We start from the raw sequence: 19414 nt of genomic DNA, 5'->3' as shown, positions 1-19414 counted from the left end.
ATTGAAGGAGCCTTGATGAGTTGCTATAGTGCATGAATTTGTCAGTCATTGGTGGAGAGAATGAATGTTCGGTATGATGGATGGGCTGGTTATTATCCTCAATGGTGTTGAGCTTCTTTAGTTGCAGTCCTCTAGACAAGCTGACATTATTCATCATGCTCTTGACTTTATCTTTGACAGGTGAGCAAGCATTGAAGAGCCAGGAATTGTTTCCCTCCATAGAATCTCCAGTCTTTGGCCTGTTCTTTTTAGCCATAGTACTTGTATGGTTGGTCCAGTTGAGTTTCTGATCCATGATATGCCCCTAGGATATTGATACTCAGGAATTTCATAATACCATTGAATGTCATGGAGAGATGGGTTTTGTCCAGCACTTTAGCATTGATGTCACTTGTCTAGTATGACAGATATATCTTGGACAGTATTGGTGCTCATAAGCCTGCCTTGGTAGTGGGCATTGATGTTCATTCTATACCCTTTCTGCTATTATTGCCTTAACACTGTGAAGTTCTGAGGCAGGATGTCAGGTGGTAATTGGGAGGTTCCATTGACCTTGATTGACTTTATACCATGGGACTTCACAGGGCCTGGAGCAATGTGCACTTAAAAGCTATTGAGTAACCACTCCGATGTTCTGCGTGTGGGCTTCTGGTTCAGGAAGTCACTATTGCTGCGCATGCACTTATGAGGCCTGTATAGAGGAAAAAAATACAACGCTGGTCTGGAGTCAATGTTAATGTCTCCCATGGAAACTCCCACCCCACAATATATCACAACACCACCTTCTCTGCTGCAGGCAGGGTATACCCAGGGATGTCGACGGTGGTGACTAAGATATTGCTGTTAAGGTCTAATTCAATGCATGTGATTATGTTGGGCTGTTGCTTCTTGGCTAAGCAGGGCAGTTCTCCCAATTTTATGTCCTCCAATATTAGTGGGGATGACTTTGCCAGATAGAAAGGGCTCTGTGCCTTCCTCATTTTTGTACCATTTTGGTAATCTGTACCTCATTACTGCCAAAACCAATACATTCTTTGTTGAGAATTGAAAGCTGTATTGCAGATACAGTTTTCTTAAGGCTTTGTATAGATGAAGCATCATGTCATCTCACAGTATTCAAGCCCCTGAAAATAAAGGTAAGTTTTTCAAAACCTTTTCGTTAACTGATGGCCGGAGGTAGTGAACAAAACCATTTTTGCTCTAGCAGGTTGGTTAACTTTGGACTCAGTTGTATCACAGGTCTTGAGAAAGCAGTAGCTTAGTGAAGAGTGGTTACTGGGTTAATAATAGAGAAGCCTGGCCTGGGATCCAAAAACTGAGTTTGAATCCTACCATATCAGCTGGAGAACCTGAAGTCAGATAATTAAATAAATGTGACATAAATTTGTATCAGTAATTGTTACTAGTTTGTCATTAAAAATGTATATGGTTTTCTCTCATGTTCCTTTTACAGAATGGAATCTATCTTTTTCTAGTCTTAGTTCCATATGATCCAGATCCATGGCTGACTTTGACCTAAGCCAGCAAGCCACTCTATATTCAAAAGGTGGACATCACCTTTTTCTCAAAGGCAGTTGGGTAGTGGTAGTGAGATGTGTTGTAGTTCATTTGGAGAGTGCTTTATCATGCATGCTGCAGTCTGAAGCTGTGCATGACATAGAGGCTTGAACATCTTTCCATCACGTGACTGACTGTGAATCTCTGCCATTACTGCCAGTCAGTGTTTGTTGGAAAAATTTACAAGTTTATTTTTCAATATATTTGGCTGCATTATGTCCTAGAGTGGAATTCAAGCCCAGATCATCTGGCTCAATGACAGGAATACAGCCCACTGCACTGAAAGATGTACATTGAGGGCAATTAGAATTGAGCAAAAAATATTAACCTTGTCAGCAATCCGTGCATTCCATGAATTAAGTTCAAACTTGAAATAGTGTGAATTTTGTGTGTAGGGCAAGTGATATCAGCTCAAAAATTAATCCAGAGAAATAGGTAATGTTCTGGGAATCCAGGTTAGAATTTTGCCATGGCACACGGTGAATTAAGAGTCGAATGATAATGCTACTGTTGTGAGTTGGCAAAATCCAACTGGTTCACTAATATCCTGTTGGGAAAGAAAGTGCAGTCCTTACCTGGTTTGGTCTGTGAGAGACTCCGGACCCACTGTGACGTGGTTGACTTTTAATTGACCTCTGAGCCATTAAAGATGGGTGATAAGTGCCAACCTGACCAGTGATGCCCACATCCTACAAATGAATTTTTTTTAAAGTTTCTGAATTTTGAGATTGTCATTTGGTGTGTTTCGTTTTCTTTTTGCAACATAGCTGGATTGTTTCCAAAGCTAAAAAAGATGACGCTGATGAAGACATTGCAAAGTATGATGGTAAGACTTTTTAAAGGATTTTTATATGGTGTATGTGATTTTAAGGTGTGCAGTCCGTTCCAGTCATTGCAGCTCAAAAATGATGCAATGGTTTTGGAGAGGGTGCAACAAAGACTGGACTTATCAACATGGCTTCATTAACTATTCTAAATGATGAATTATATTTATTCTACTTTGAGGATATTGGTATTTTGGAGATTGCAGTTGATTTTTCAGATATTGGGGGTGGGTGAAATATTGCCGGTGGGTAGGCATCCATAATTGCACATAATGAGGGTAAGTTTGTGTATTTTTTTTTCAGGAAAGTGGGACGTGGAAGAAATGAAGAACACGAAACTTCATGGGGATAAGGGGCTGGTTCTTAAAACTCGTGCCAAGCATCACGCCATCGCAGCTTTGCTTGATCGACCATTCATATTTGACAACAAGCCACTAATTATCCAGTAAGTGTGCCTTAATCACCTAATGCATTTATTTTTAAAGGTAGGCAGTTAATCTTGGGCTGGGGTTTCATTTTGTCATGTTTTGTGATGGGCTTGATTATTTTTAAACCCCTTTTAACCAGATGATCGAACTCACCCTTTGTTCATTTACACCTCAGTAATGAAGTGAATGCTAAAGCCCACCATGACAGCACTGTCTTCAGGCAAAAGCAATTTCAAAACTTCAAGTTGAAGCCTGAGTCAGGGTCTTCAAACAGGATATCACTTGGCCTATTTTGTTTGTACCAGCTCTTCAGTGGATTTATTCAAATAATTACATGCTCCCACCTCCCCAATCCTTCCTGGTTCTTTCCACATAGCCCTGTAAATTATTTTTCTTCAAGTGTTTATTCACTTCCATTTTGCAAGTTACTGTTGACTCTGCTTTTGACACACTAGTGGTGATCAGAACAATAATCTAGATTCGAGGCACAATTCTTGTTGCCTTTAGTTCTGAAAAAGCTGTCCTCCTACTTACTATTACTTCTGCCATAGTAACTGTTTATCTTCTATTTACGTTGACAAAGATGTGCACATTCGGTGAATCGGCCATGCTAAATTGCCCATAGTGTTCGAGGATGTGTAGGTTGGGGGTAAATGTGGAGTGATTGGGAATGGGTTTGGATGGGATACTCTTCTGAAGATGGGTGTGGACTTGTAGGATCAAAGGGCCTGTTTCCATGCTGTAGGGATTCTGTGATTCTCTATGAAAGATTTTTCATTTTTCTGAACAGCCACATCAAATTTCCCCTCCAATATGCTCTGCTCAGATTGGGAGATACTGGGGTTGATGAACTTGCAGGGTTGGCCAGATGAGCTCCTCGATGTTGTCCAACAGAGTGGGAGGATGCAGAAATGCTTCAATGGTCATTTAGGAATGGTTTTATGTTCCAGTACTACTTTGCCAACAGTGTGACAAAAACTACAAAATCTCCAACTGATTTTAAAAATTGAATTCAAATTTCACCATCTGCTATGGTAGGATTCGAGCCCATGTTTCCAAAGCATTGGACTGGGGTTCTGGATTGCTAAACCAGTGATATTGCCACTACACCGGCTACCCTAAATTGATAGCTGGGTCATTAACTAGGAGGGTAGCTTTTGGCAAAAAGTTCTGCAATTGGATCTGCACTGTTAGAAGCACCCCACCCCAGACAGGTAGCTAATCAGAAGGTCACCTGCAGTAACATTGCCCAACAGATCCAGCTGGTGACATCTGTAGGCTCAGGGTACTTTTTACTCCAGAGTCCGGTCCAATGCTCTCTTGTAAAATTGAACCTGATGTCCTAGGGAGTTTCACACTACTTTTGCTCTGCATTTGACTAATTCTTACCGATGCCTGCCAAAAATGGTATAGATCAGTAAGCCCAAGCCCTTATCTCCCCCCTGACAACCAATTAATCTTAAATAAATTGTGCTCTTGGTAAATGCATTGTTTGGTATCTCCAAGTAAACGTAATGCAGGTTGTTGGACTTGTAACATGTCCACTGTCCCAAAGTGCTAACTATTTGGTGTACAAAACCTTTGCAACTGAAAGATGATTTATTTTCATTTTTCCGGAAAAAAATTTGTGCTTTTTAGATATGAGGTGAACTTTCAGAATGGAATTGAATGTGGCGGGGCATATATTAAGCTACTTTCGAAAACCAAAGACCTAATTTTGGTGAGTTGGGTTTTGTTTCTGCATTTCAGATGGGCATTGTCAGTACTACATTTTGCACTTATTTAATTATTGCTTGCCGGAATCCTTTTTGTAGTTCAAGATTGTCATCTCAACAATCAAAATTGTGTCGATCAGACCTTTAGTCCAGTGTCCTCAGCCAATTGGAAATTATGCTTCAGTTCTGTATTCGGAGTACTGCACGATTTGAAGTGTGATGCTAAACGGAGGTTCTGTCAGTCTATTCTCATTTCTTCCTGGTGTCTATATCTTGGTACTGTGCCATATAGCATGTTTATCCATTGCTTGGGCATTCGTTCAGAGTGTGAACCTCATTGATCAGGATAGCATTTTATGCTCATCCCCAGTGTTTTTATTGATTTTATGGCATCTGAGCTTTGGCTGTTTCTGCATTTCTTGTCCATCCTTAGATGTCCATGTGAAGGTAGTGATGAGTTGTCTTTTTGAACCAGTGCAGGTACCTTCACAATGTTGAAAGGGAAGGGAGTTCCAGGATTTTGACCCAGCAGCAATGAACAAATGTGCATTGTATTTGAGTCATATAGATGTACACCATGGAAACAGACCCTTCGGTCCAACCGTCCGTGCCGACCAGATATCCCAAACCAATTTAGTCCCGCCTGCCAGCACCCGGCCCATATCCCTCCAAACCCTTCCTATTCATATATGCGTCCAAGTGCCTCTTAAATGTTGCAATTGTACCAGTCTCCACCACTTCCTCTGGCAGCTCATTCCATACACGTACCACTCTCTGCGTGAAAAAGTTGCCCCTTGGGTCTCTTTATATCTTTCCCCTCTCTCCCTAAACCTATGCCCTCTAGTTCTGGACTCCCCGACCCCAGGGAAAAGACTTTGTCTATTTATCCTATCCATGCCTATCATAATTTTGTAAACCTCCTATAAGGTCACCCCTCAGCCTCCAACACTTTAGGGAAAACAGCCCCAGCCTGTTCAGCTCTGCTTATAGTGCAAATCCTCCAACCCTGGCAATATCCTTGTAAATCTTTTCTAAACCTTTTCAGGTTTCACAACATCTTTTCGATAGGAAGGAGACCAGAATTGCATGCAGTGTTCCAACAGTGGCCTAACCAATGTCCTGGACAGCTGCAACATGACCTCCCAACTCCTGTACTTAATACTCTGACCAATAAAAGAAAGCATACCAAACGCTGCCTTCACTTTCCTATCTCCCTGTGACTCCACTTTCAAGGAGCTGTGAACCTGAACTCCATGGTCTCTTTGTTCGGCAACACTCCCTAGGACCTTACCATTAAGTGTATAAGTTCTCCTAAGATTTGCTTTCCCAAAATGCAGCACCTCACATTTGAGTTAAACTCCATTTGCCACTTCTCAGCCCATTGGCCCATCTGATCAAGATTCTGTTATAATCTGTGGTAACCCTCTTTGCTGTCCACTACACCTCCAATTTTGGTGTCATCTTCAAACATACTAACTGTACCTCTTATGCTAACATCCAAATCATCTATGTAAATGTCAAAAAGTAGAGGACCCAGCACTGATCCTTGTGGTACTCCACTGGTCACAGGCTTCCAGTCTGAAAAACAACCCTCCACCACCACCCTCTGTCTTCTACCTTTTGAGCCAGTTCTGTATCCAAATGGCTAGTTCTCCCTTTGTTCCATGAGACCTAACCTTGCTAACCAGTCTCCCATGGGAAACCATGTTGGACGCTTTACTGAAGTCCATATAGATCACATCTACAGCTCTGCCCTCATCAATCCTCTTTGTTACTTCAAAAAAGTCAATCAAGTTTGTGAGACATGGTTTCCCACACACAAAGCCATGTTGACTATCCCTAATCATTCCTTGCCTTTCCAAATACATGTAGATCCTGTCCCTCAGGATTCTCTCCAACAACTTGCCCACCACCGAGGTCAGGCTCACTGGGAAGGAAGGTAGGCGATGGAGATAGGGGTAATTGTGATAGGTCGGAGAGGAGGGTGGAGCGGATCGGTGGGAAGGAAGATGGACAGGTCGTGAGGACGGTGCAGAATTCCAGGAAAAGGAGGGTGTCAGAGATGGTCCAGGTGAACTGAAGGTCAGGATGGAATCTGTTGGTGAAATTGAACTGTTCAACTTCCTCGTGAGAGCATGAGGTGATGCTGATACCGTCAATGTAGCGGAGGAAAAGTTGGGGAATGGTGCCAATGTAGCTGCAGAAGGAGGACTGTTCCACGTACCCAATGAAGAAACAGACATAGCTGGGGCCCATGCGGGTGCCCATGGCTAACACTTTGGTTTGGAGGAAGTATGAGAATTCAAAGGAAAAATTGAGGGTGAGGACCAATCCAGCCAAATGAATGAGTTGTACTTATCTATCAGTGTTTCATATACTGGGTGAGTGTTGCTGTCTTGATGTCACAAAATGCGGATTTATGTTTTCCTCTGCTGGTTTCCTATTTTGTCATATCCTCAAGAACAATTCGCCTTCTCTGATCTACTTTGTGATTCCATTGCTCTTCAATCCCTTTGTTTCATCATCACTTTCAAAGGACTTTAAGAAATTTTGTTTCTGGTTGCAACAGATTTAGACTTAGTAAAATTCTAATTCAATTATTTCTTTCCTACATAGGAGAAGTTTTACGACAAAACTCCGTACGCCATCATGTTTGGCCCTGACAAATGTGGTGAAGATTACAAACTCCACTTCATCTTCAGACACAAGAATCCCAAAACTGGAGAGTACGAGGAGAAACATGCAAAGCGTTCCGATGTGGACCTGAAAAGCTATTATACTGACAAGAAGACTCACCTGTACTCACTAGGTACTGTTCAACAAAATTATTAGCCCAACAGGTTTATATGGACCACTGCTCCTCCCAGAGGTGAATGTGGATACTTCACAATTGTCTCATAAAGGAGTAGTGCTTTGAAAGCTAGTCCTTCCAAATAAACTTGTTGGACTATAACCCGGTATTGTGAATTTTAATTTTGTACACCCCCAATCCAACTCCAGCACCTCTAAATCAAAATTATTAGCAGCTTTGTCATCACCTGGAACCTTTCCTTGTAGCAGCCAATTTATTTGCAAGGAACCTCCACTAAAAGCAGAACTCAGATTTTCAAATTCTGTGAATCAGTGCTGGGTGATTGTTCCCAGGAAATGGTCGTCTTTTACATCCACTTGTATTGATGTAAGGTGAAAAAACAGGTATGTTAATTGTTTATTAAACTAAACTTTTCTCTCCCCATTGTAGTGCTTAACCCTGACAACACCTTTCAAATCTTGATTGACCAGACTGTGGTCAACAGTGGCAGCCTACTTGAAGACATGACTCCTCCTATCAATCCTCCAAAAGAGATCGAAGATCCAGATGACCAGAAACCAGAAGACTGGGATGAGAGACCCAAAATTGCTGACCCTGATGCAGTCAAACCTGATGACTGGTGAGTAACGTAGTTGGTTGACGACCTCCGATTGGGAAGACATAAAGATATCATGAGTTCAGGTCTTGCCGCATGTTTCAAGCCAGGCTGTTCATAATGTTGATGTCCTGCTTCAGTTTCTATAACACCGTCTTTCTCTACTCCATCATAGTTCATCTGCTTATCCTGACTTGCTGAGGTAGAGTACTGGAAATCAAATTCCTCTATTCCTGGAATCATCATAGATATTAAAATTTAATCGAAATACCAAAAGTCACAATTTGCCTCAGGCAGCTTTCAAGAATCAAAGTAAATCTCACCAGGTTATTTCAGTAACACTAACAATAACTATTTGCTGTAACATGTTTAACTTGAACAAGACAGTAAAAGAACATGAGTTCTCATTCAGAAGTTAAAACTTTTTCCTTTTTAAAACTGCCATGCATGCACAGGGTAAAAGCAGACAAAATACGAATGAATGGACAGTGGTAGCCAGGGGAACACTGTTCAGAATTGCCAGTCCAAATCACAAAACTAGATGAACTAGTTTCATAAATAACCTTTTTAATTCCTTGCTGATGCCTTGATGTTACCTGCACAGTGATAGTTTGTACTTCGAGTTTCTTGGTCAGACACTGAGTCTTTCTGATTGTTTACCTTTTTAGTATCATTTCTTTAAACATCTCTAAGTGATGCTCAGCTGTTTCAATAGAAAATTGGAGAGAACAACTGTTCAGAAAGAATGAACTAACTAATCTCTGCAGGTATCCTTGCTGCTTTGTTTCACTCCCCTCTAAAATTTGTTAAAATGTAACCTGACTGTTCAGAATCATTATGCTGAGCTGTCCTAACACATTTCAATTGATGCTCGTTCAACTGTCCTCAAAAAGTAACTTTGTCTAATGCATCAGTTACCTTCACTAGTTGTTCTAAAGCTGCACTTGCACCTTCTCCCCTTTTTTGAAAGCCTTTTTGTTCTCAATTTTTAGTCTGTATCCAAAAATCAAGACTTTTTAAAAATGCTTCTGCAACTCTCATCCATTCTTTTATCTCCAGCCTCCTTCCAGTGCTTTGCTGACTGACCTCTATCTTCCATTCTTTGCCATAAATATGTGCTTACCCATACTCTCTCAGTTATATCGTAATTGACACAAAGTCACATTCACCTATCACTCACTAAAATTCCATTTCAGTTTTTTAGATTAGATACAGGTTCACACAGACCTTCCGAAGAGTAACCCACCCAGACCCATTCCCCTCCCTAAACTTACGCCTGACTAATGCACCTAACACTATGGAGCATTCTAGCATGGCCAATTCACCTGGCCTGCACATCTTTGGACTGTGGGAGGAAACCGGAGCACCCGGAGGGAAATCATGCAGACACGGGCAGAATGTGCAAACTCCACACAGTCAGTTGCCAGAGGGGGGGAATCAAACCCGGGTCTCTGGCACTGAGAGGCAGCAGTGCTAACCACTGAGCCACCGTGCTGCCCGTTTCCAAATTACACACACACACACTTCCCCCAACCCTCATTGCTTCACGCACTCACCACAGGAAATGACATCACCAACCCAAGGATACATTTCGATTGAGAAGGGAGTCGAGGGTTATTGGTGTTGTGGGGACACAGACAGGAAAGTGGACCTGAAACCATAAGCAGATAAACCATAAGCAGATCAGCCATGCTCTTATTGTATGTTAGGGCAGGTTAGAGGAGTAAAATGGCCTACTCCTGTTCCTGTGGGGAGCAGTTGGCTGGTTTCTGATCAACAGGACTGATTTCAATTCCCGTACTGACTGAAGTTATCATGAAGGTCCCACGTTTTCAATCTTGTCCCTATTTGAGGCATGGTGACTCTCAGGTTAAACTCAGCACCGGTCAGCTCTCTATTGAGAATGAAGCTTATGGTCCTCTGGGACTGTGGTGACTATACTTCAGCATATTGGTTACTGCAAAGCACTTTGGGGTGCCCTGAGATGGTATAAAAATGCAGGCCTGTTTATTTCTGGTATCTCATTGGTTTATGTATATTCCGGGATTGTATGACTGTCCAGCCTTATTTAAAGATAATATTTAAAAATACATTATCTGAACACTTTAAACTCTCTGCTGTGCAATGAAGGTCCTTTTGATCTCTGCCTAGACTGATAACTAACATTTACTGTAGCTTATTCCGTATTCTGTCTGAAATTATTCTTGTGCATCCTCAACACTCTTTCATCCTCTTCTGTGGATTTCAGCATAGACAATGTGTTTCATTGCTTCTCCACTTCATAAACTTTGAACAATAGATTGTGTTTTGTGAGAAGATTTGTAGCTCGGGTGCTCGTTGTTGTGGTTCTGTTCGCTGAGCTGGGAATTTGTGTTGCAGACGTTTCATCCCCTGTTTAGGTGACATCCTCAGTGCTTGGGAGCCTCCTGTGAAGCGCTTCTGTGATCTTTCCTCCACCATTTGTAGTAGTTTGAATCTGCCGTTTCCGGTTATCAGTTCCAGCTGTCCGTTGCAGTGGTCGGTATATTGGGTCCAGGTCGATGTGCTTATTGACTGAATCTGTGGATGAGTGCCATGCCTCTAGGAATTCCCTGGCTGTTCTCTGTTTGGCTTGTCCTATAATAATAGTGTTGTCCCAGTCAAATTCATGTTGCTTGTTATCTGCGTGTGTGGCTACTAAGGATAGCTGGTCGTGTCGTTTCGTGGCTAGGTGGTGGTCGTGAATGCGGATCGTTAGCTGTCTTCCTGTTTGTCCTATGTAGTGTTTTGTGCAGCTCTTGGATGGGATTTTGTACACTACATTGGTTTTGCTCATGCTGGGAATCGGGTCCTTCATTCTCTCAAACTTTGAACACCTACGGGCGAGAGATGCTAAGACAAGCCAGGAAATGGGAATCCTGTGCCAACCGCCTAAGCGCCACATACGAGCAACTCCGGTTCCTGCATGAATGCCAAAAGAATCGAATCCTTCCACCGTGTCTCCGATTCAGACCACCAGTCAACAACCCACAAGCCAGGGACACAGCCAGACAGAACGGATTCAGGATGATCCAGGTAATGATTACAGTCGCTCACAACAAACTTCACAAATACAGGCAAAAGAAATTGCGCGCCAATAATCATTAATTTCAAAAACCACTAATCAGGAATGGACCCGGACCATAGAACAGGCCGCCACCATAGGACAGAACAGGACCACACACCGCAAAAAAAAGCACTAAAAGAAAAAATGGCCAAACTAACACACAACAGAGAGGACACCACAACACACACCTGGGTTAGAAACCTCTCCCACAGACAGCTCACAGACACGGAAAGAACAACACTGGCCAAGGGACTCAACTACAACCACAGGGACACCAAGACAGCAGACTTCCTAGCAGCACTATAATGCACACTCAGGAACAATGGACTGACAGAAGAGACATAACAAACAGTGAGACAAAGTATTGTACCTCTGATAACAAGGAAAAGACAAACACATAACCTCAACACCAAGGAGAGGGAAGCACTAAAATCACTAAGAAACGATAAGAACATAATCATACTACCAGCAGACAAAGCCAGAATGATGGTCATCCTGGACAAAGCAGACAACATCCAAAAAGTGCAACAACTACTTGCAGATACCAACACCTACCAAAAGGGGGAGTTTGACCCCACCCCACAGCTCACCAATAGGATAAACAACACTGAGGAACCTACAAAAAAACGGACAGTTAACCAGGTTTGACCTACAAAGAATGAAACCTGAAAGCAACAATACCCCCAGATTCTATGGACTACCTAAAGTGCACAAACCAGACATCCCACTCAGACCATTGTGGGCGGCATGGTGGCACAGTGGTTAGCACTGCTGCCTCACAGCGCCAGAGACCCGGATTCAATTCCCGACTCAGGTGACTGACTGTGTGGAGTTTGCACATTCTCCCCGTGTCTGTGTGGGTTTCCTCCGGGTGCTCCGGTTTCCTCCCACCGTCCAAAGATGTGCAGGTCAGGTGAATTGGCCATGCTAAATTGCCCGTAGTGTTAGGTAAAGGGGTAAATGTAGGGGTATGGGTGGGTTGCGCTTTGGAGGGTCGGTGTGGACTTGTTGGGCCGAAGGGCCTGTTTCCAGACTGTAAGTAATCTAATCTAATCACTACCAGGGACACCATCACACAAACTGGCTAAATAACTACAGCAGAAACTGAAACACCTGATCAGCGGATCCAGACACACTATACAATCAACACAGGAATTCTTGGACATCATCAGAAATATACACATAGACAAGGAAGAAACCATGGTCTTATTCAATGTAACGGCACTATTCACCTCTATCAACAAAACCCTAGCCAGAGAAACAATAGCCAACTTGCTGGACATACAGAACAGACAACAGGATGGTGAACTTATCAACAAAGACTGCATACTCAAACTACTGGACCTGTGTCTCTCAACACACTTCACATTCAACAACCAAATATATGAACAAATCAACTGCACATCCATGGGCTCACCCATCTCTGGACTCATAGCAGAAGTGGTAATGCAAAGATTAGAACAAACAGTCTTAGTGCAAATTCAACCCAAACTCTGGGTCAGATATGTAGATGACACCTTTGTAATCACTAAAAACACAGAAATGGAGAACACACACTGGATCATCAACACCACACACACAGGAATCCGATTCACTAGAGAGGAAGAAAAGGACAACCAACTCCCATTCCTAGACGTGATGGTACAGAGAACACCGAACGGAGAATTCACCACAAAGGTATACAGGAAAGCCCCACACACACAGACCATGTCCTGAACTACAAAAGCAACCACCCCAACACACACAAAAAAAATTGCATCAAGACACTGTGGATGGCATGGTGGTACAGTGGTTAACACTGCCTCACAGCGCCAGAGACCCGGGTTCAATTCCCACCTCAGGCGACTGACTGTGTGGCGGTTGCACGTTCTCCCCGTGTCTGCGTGGGTTTCCTCCGGGTGCTCCAGTTTCCTTCCACAGTCCAAAAATGTGCAGGTCAGGTGAATTGGCCATGCTAAATTGCCCGGAGTGTTAGGTAAGGGGTAAATGTCGGGGTATGGGTGGGTTGCTCTTCGGCGGGTCGGTGTGGACTTGTTGGGCCGAAGGGCCTATTTCGACACTGTAATGTAATCTAATCTAATCTAAAAAGAGCCACAACACACTGCAGTACACCAGAACTGCAAAAAGAGGAAGAAGAACACCTATACAATGTATTCGCCAAAAACAGATACCCGCGCAATTTCATCAACAGATGTCTAAGGGAAAGACAACGGAACGAGGACATGCCGCAACCCAAAGGACTAGCCACACTACCATACATCAAGAGCATTTCCGAACTGACAGCCAAACTACTGCGACCACTAGGGCTCATAACAGCACACAAACTAACAGCCACTTTCTGACGACAACTCACCAGAACGAAGAACCCGATACCCAGCATGAGCAAAACCACTGCAACGGACAGCTGGAACTGACAACCGGAAGAGACCGATTCAAACCACTACAAATGGGTGTGGAAAGATCACCGAAGCGCTTCACAGGAGGCTCCCAAGCACTGAGGATATCACCTAGACGGGACGAAACATCTGCAACACAAATTCCCAGCTCAGCGAACAGAACCGCAACAACAATCTATTGTGGCTGATTCTTTAATTTCACAATTTTTTCCGTGGTGCAGCAGATGTGCATTTAAATTTAATTTCATTTTAGATTCAAAGATGAGTAATTCTGTGGCCTTAGATAATTATAAATGAGGCTAACTGTTGCCTGCGGAACTGTTATTACTTTGTTTCCTTTGTTCTTTGAGTTGCTGGACTGGTATATTGCTCAATAAGATCTGAAGACACAATAAGAAATAGTTTATATAGTCACCAGGGCCCTGGTATTATCTAAGGCTCGAGAATATATGCAGCTCTTTACAAAATGGCTGCAGTTTGTATAGGCTCATTCACTTCTGCATCTTTGTAGCTACAGCCATGATTCCAGCTCTGCTATTTGCAGTCACTGCCCTTCAATTTCTAGTACTTATCCCATTCTGATTTGAAAGTTACTATTGAATCTGTTCCCATTGCTTTTGGAGGCAGCACTTGGCAAATATTCACAGTTGAATGTGGTGCTGGAAAAGCACAGAAGGTCAGGCAGCATCCAAGGAGCAGGAAAATTGACGTTTCGGGCAAAAGCCCTTTATCAGGAATGAGGCTGGGAGCCTTGGGGCTGGAGAGATAAATGGGGGTGGGGGCAAGGTAGATGGAGGTGGGGGTTAATGGTGATAGTTTGGAGGGGAGGGTGGAGTGGATAGGTGGGAAGGAAGATGAACAGGTAGGACAGGTCATGAGGCGGTGCTGAGCTGAAAGGTTGAGGATGCAGCGGACCCTGTTAATTTCTCCTTTGAATCCTCCCACTTCCTCCAGATGAAAGGGGTCGCCTTGGGCCCGATCTATACCTGTCTCTTTGTCAGCTAAGTGGAACAGTCTATCTTCCGCAGTTACACCGGCACCACTCCCTACTTTTTCCTCTGCTGCACTGATGACTGCATTGGCACCACCTCGTGCTCCTACTCGGAGGTTGAACAGTTCATCAGCTTCACCAACACATTCCACCCCAACCTTAAGTTCACCTGGACCATCTCCAACACCTTCCTGGACCTCTCCATTTCCATCAACGGTGACCGACTCAACGCTGACATCTTCTACAAACCCACCAACTCCTGCAGCTATCTGGATGACGCTTCCTCCCACCTGCAAAAATGCCATCCCTTATTCCCAATTCCTCTGCCTCTGCTGCATCTGCTCCCAGGAAGACCAGTTCCACCATAGAACACACCGGATGGCCTCCTTCTTTAAAGACCGCAATTTCCCTCCTCACGTGGTTGATGCCCTCCAGCACATCTCATCCACTTCCCGCACCTCTGCCGTCGAGCCCCACCCCTTCAAGGACAGAACCTTCCCTGCAACCCCACCCCTACCCATTCATGTTTCCAACCCTGAGGCTCCCCGCCTTCTTCCTGATGAAGGAATTCTGCCTGAACAGTCAATTTTCCTGCTCCTTGGATGCTACCTGACCTGCTGTGCTTATCCAGCACCACACTCTACTTTAATCTCCAGCATCTGCTGTCCTCACTTTCACTTTGCTCACAGTTTTCCATTTTAAAAAATGTCCTGATGTTTGAAGGAAGCAACTTTTATATCTTGATGTATCTGAACACAGTAGTTCTTTGGGTAGCTCAGGACAAATCAGTTTCTAAATGTTAAGTTTGATTTCTTATGTTCAGTGTACCTGGATTGAAGTGAAGTGTGTGGTACCTAAGGAAAGGCTATTTGCAATGCAATAGAATATAGTTCATAATGAGATAAAGCAAAGCAGCCATTAAATTTTAGATGCCAGCTTTGGGTATGTGGAAAGCACCCTTGTTTTGCAGTCAATGTTTTATGTCCAAGTACCATTCCTGAGGATTAAACAAATAATCCATGGGTGAGAGTTTGGAGCAGAGATGGGGAAGTGTTACATTATTGGTCCCATATTTTGTGTATAGAGTGAAACTAAGACCTAGTCTGCACACTGTCATGTTGCTCCTTGGGGAGCCTTTCTGTGCACACTGCATGCTACATATCCCGCATTGTAACAGTGACATTTAAAATATCTCATTAGCTTTTGAGTGCCTTGGGATTGTAAAAGGTGAGTCTGCCTTTCTGATTATAGATTTGCATGGTTGGTTCTAAGAGGGAAATATTTATCAACAATGTATTACTGTTCATGCTGTCAATGCAAAAACACTTGCACGACATGCTCCCTTGGCTCCCTATGCCTCACTGTTAAAACCCAGATGACTGTGCCACTGACCATTCCCTGCAACTCCAGTTTGAGGGAAAGACCCCTTTTCCTCTGTTTTCCTCCACTCCGAATCTCCTTACCTCTGTCTCACTTCCTTGTACATCCTAGTCTGTCTTCCCTCTCAATCTCTGTGATTCCCTATTTCTCCAACCCTCCCCCCTCACCCACTCTGCAGGCATTTAAAATACTATCCTAGAATGCTTAAATGAAGACTGGATTTGTCTTCCTCATCACTCTATGAAGAGAGAATAAGTAGACTTGGATTGTTTTTCTTGGGCAGAGAAGACTGAAAGGTTCATACTTAAGCTGTGTGTTCCCGGGGTAAATCTTTCCCCTTAGACTGATGAATAAGCAAGGTGTAGAGCATTTAGAGGGAATTTGAGGAATTCTTTTCCAACCATAAAGTGAGAGTGTATCTGGAACTCACTGAAGGTAGAAATGGGAACCCTCCAGACATGGCAAAACTATTTAAATGAAGACTTAAAATGTCAAAGCATACAACATAATGGGCTGAGTGCAGAAAATGACATGAGAATAAATGTTTGATGGCTGGTGTGGGGCAAATGGGCTGAAGGGCCTTTTTCCGTGCTGTTAACTGATTTTATCTCCCCAATAGTATTCGGATACTGACCTCCATCATCAGGGTTTCCTATGGTCATAAGGTAAGGCATTAACAAAGTCACATTTTGGAAGGATTAATAAGTTCTAATGGTTGCTGTTTCAGGGATGAGGATGCTCCAGCTAAAGTTCCTGATGAAAATGCAGTCAAGCCTGAAGGTTGGCTTGATTCTGAGCCTGAATATATCTCTGACCCTGATGCAGAAAAGCCAGATGACTGGTAGGTTCAGCTTCTTAATTCAGCTGCTTTCGAAGGTGTAAGTAGTACATCCACAGTTCTTCCATTCACAAAATAAATCATGGCTAGTTTGTGCCCCTCTTGGGGGATGAGGGAAGGGCATGTGAGGAGTGGACGGGAATTACTGGTGTTGAAATGGGGGCTTGAAAGACATGAAGTATTTGTTACCCTTTTTTTTGAGGGCCATATAAATAATCATAGCACAGAACTTAAATATGGATACAAAGAACCAGTTATTTTGCCTTGCATCAGGGCTAGAATACAAGAAACCAGGCTTTTCGTGGCATGAGAAGACGCTGCTGATTGGGTGGGCCAATTGGTATGTTAACTTCAAATGTCATAGATGGTTTTTATGGGCTGCGCTATTGGAGATTCTGAATGTCCATCATTCTGGAGTAATTCAGGCTTTAAAAGTATTGAAACTGCTGCCCTAAAATTGGCTGGTGCAAAGTTTTGGTTGTGAAAACCCCACTGAAGCCTTTGGCAGTGATATTTTTCTCATTGTCTGTGTGTATCTCCCCCTCCCTTTTTGTAGGGATGAAGATATGGATGGTGAATGGGAGGCTCCACAAGTAGCAAATCCCTTGTGCGAAAGTGCTCCTGGATGTGGGCCTTGGAAAGTTCCAATGATTGATAACCCAGATTACAAGGGTAAATGGAAGGCTCCAATGATTGATAACCCCAACTACCAGGTAATGTTGCTTTGATTAAACAACTGTTGACTGCATTATTATTCTTCCTCCTTTTATATTTGGTATCATTTAAGTTTTCTTGTCTTTCTATGGTCTGACACTAATTTCTGGAATTTCTTATTCCCATTGGATTTGCTGTCCATCCCTTGGCCACTTATTCCTGCTGTCACTGAGCTGGGAACTTCAGGAATAAAATTGCCTAATAAGGAGAGTTTTAACTTCAACAGCAAACTGTAGTAGATTCTTCTATTATTACCACTTGATCCCTTAATGCCCCAAAAAATTTGAAAATGTCTGTTTTGAAAATGCGTAGTATCAGTAGGTCACTATTTGCCTTGAGAAAGGAAAGGTTTTGAACCCTTTGATCCCTCAAAGACCAAATGAGACTGACTCTTCAAGCATTTGTGTAAGCTGTCAGCTGGTTTGGTGAGCAGTTCCCTTGATCTTAATCTGAAAGTCATAAATTTGATTGCCCCTCGCACGCACATTTGCCTATATTATCAAGGCTGACAATTTTGGGCAGCACTGAGGGAGTGTAAAACATCAGGTGTTTTATTAGGATCAAGTTTTAAAATTGTGCATGACTGGGTTAATGGAAAAGACCCCTTGGACTGGATTTGGTCCCTACCTTGGGAGGGTGAGGGGCGTGTAAAATAAATTGGTGGCTAGCCCCTCTTCTTTCCACATGGCCCTACATTGAACTCCGTGATACACCAGATGGGTAGACACTGTATTTGCGTACCTGTCTGTCAATTGGAGGTCAATTCAGCTTGTCAGTGATTGTATTCACCTGGATAACAGACTGCTGACACCGCTGGCTTGCCTTGACTCTTGTTCAGTGGGTGGCATGGTCGTCATCTGTGGGCTAGGAGGTTCATCTCCTTCCCCACTGACCTATTGTACTCTCTGCCACTCTCTCCCCACCCTCCTCTAGCTTATCTCTCCACGCTTCAGGCTCTCTGTCTTTATTCCTGATGAAGGGCTTTTGCCCGAAACGTCGATTTTGCCTGTCCTCGGATGCTGCCTGAATTGCTGTGCTCTTCCAGCACCACTGATCCAGGGTCTAGGTTAAATACCTATCTGGTCCAGTGGTATGTCATTACAGCTCTGAACAAGTTGATTAGAAAATATTGAGAATGCGGGCTCACTGTTCAGACAATAAAAATATGATCAATTTAAGGTACAGTTGTAATTATCTTTCTTTTGGACCAGGAGTCCTGTCTGTGCCAGAGATGTTTAATCATATCTGTACAAGTTAGCTCAAAAATAAATACAGCTGTCATGGGCCAGTTATTGTTAGAAACCTCATGAGTAAAGGTGTGAGGGATGGAGAGTGCTAAACACACATTGGGTGCTCTCTCTTCAAATTGCATTAGTACAATGGGCTGAATAGCCTTTATGTCAGTAGACTATGAATTGTGACTAGTTTACATTTTGCTAGTAATAAAAAAAAAACATGAACTACACAAGTTATAGATTTGGACCTAGTTTTGAATTCAAAATGCAACAGTTTACTATGTCATGATGAAATCTCATCCCAGTGTTGACTTATGTCACACTAAATTTTGTGAAAGATTTAACACTCAGTCTTGCTAATTTTAGGGAGTCTGGAAACCAAGGAAGATTCCCAACCCGGACTATTTTGAGGACTTGCACCCATTCAAGATGACTGCTATCAGTGCTATTGGTCTGGAACTGTGGTCAATGTCATCTGATATCTTCTTTGACAACTTCATTGTTTGCTCTGACAAAGCTGTGGTTGACCAGTGGGCAAGTGATGGCTGGGGTCTGAAGAGAACAGCTGAGGGGAGTGCTGAGGTAAGGATAAAATCTAGGATGGTTTTCATATCCCTGACATTCTTAGGCTTTAGAAAATAGGAAAGTCGGGTAAGACCCTTTAACTTGTTCCATGGTTCAATGCGATCATGGTCAATCTAGGACCTCGTTCCATTAGAGTTGTTGTCTCTCAGACCTGTTTATGGAGGAGTTCCAAAATTTTACCAATCTTGCAGATAGAAATATTTCCTAATTTCATCCTTGAAAGGTATAACTCCTAATTTTTGAACGTGTTGTTCTAGCA

General features: G+C 43.0%; 1 protein-coding gene across 4 annotated transcripts in view; it reads left to right on the top strand.

The window, feature by feature from the left end:
* Positions 1-19414, top strand: part of canx (calnexin) — a 56310-nt gene that overhangs the window by 24767 nt on the left and 12129 nt on the right. For all 4 annotated transcript variants that reach the window (XM_043703123.2, XM_043703121.2, XM_087995130.1 and 1 more), the window contains exons 4-11: positions 2325-2383; positions 2685-2826; positions 4448-4529; positions 7141-7333; positions 7766-7955; positions 16511-16624; positions 17178-17334; positions 18937-19152. In XM_043703123.2, coding sequence (XP_043559058.1) covers positions 2325-2383; positions 2685-2826; positions 4448-4529; positions 7141-7333; positions 7766-7955; positions 16511-16624; positions 17178-17334; positions 18937-19152 — 1153 coding nt within the window. The remainder of the gene's footprint in view (positions 1-2324; positions 2384-2684; positions 2827-4447; positions 4530-7140; positions 7334-7765; positions 7956-16510; positions 16625-17177; positions 17335-18936; positions 19153-19414) is intronic.

Source organism: Chiloscyllium plagiosum, unplaced genomic scaffold (genome assembly GCF_037043375.1).
Source record: "Chiloscyllium plagiosum isolate Xiang-an unplaced genomic scaffold, Cpla_swu_hap1 HiC_scaffold_16, whole genome shotgun sequence".
In the NCBI taxonomy this organism is placed as follows: domain Eukaryota; kingdom Metazoa; phylum Chordata; class Chondrichthyes; order Orectolobiformes; family Hemiscylliidae; genus Chiloscyllium; species Chiloscyllium plagiosum.
This window is presented reverse-complemented; position numbering and strand designations above follow the sequence as displayed.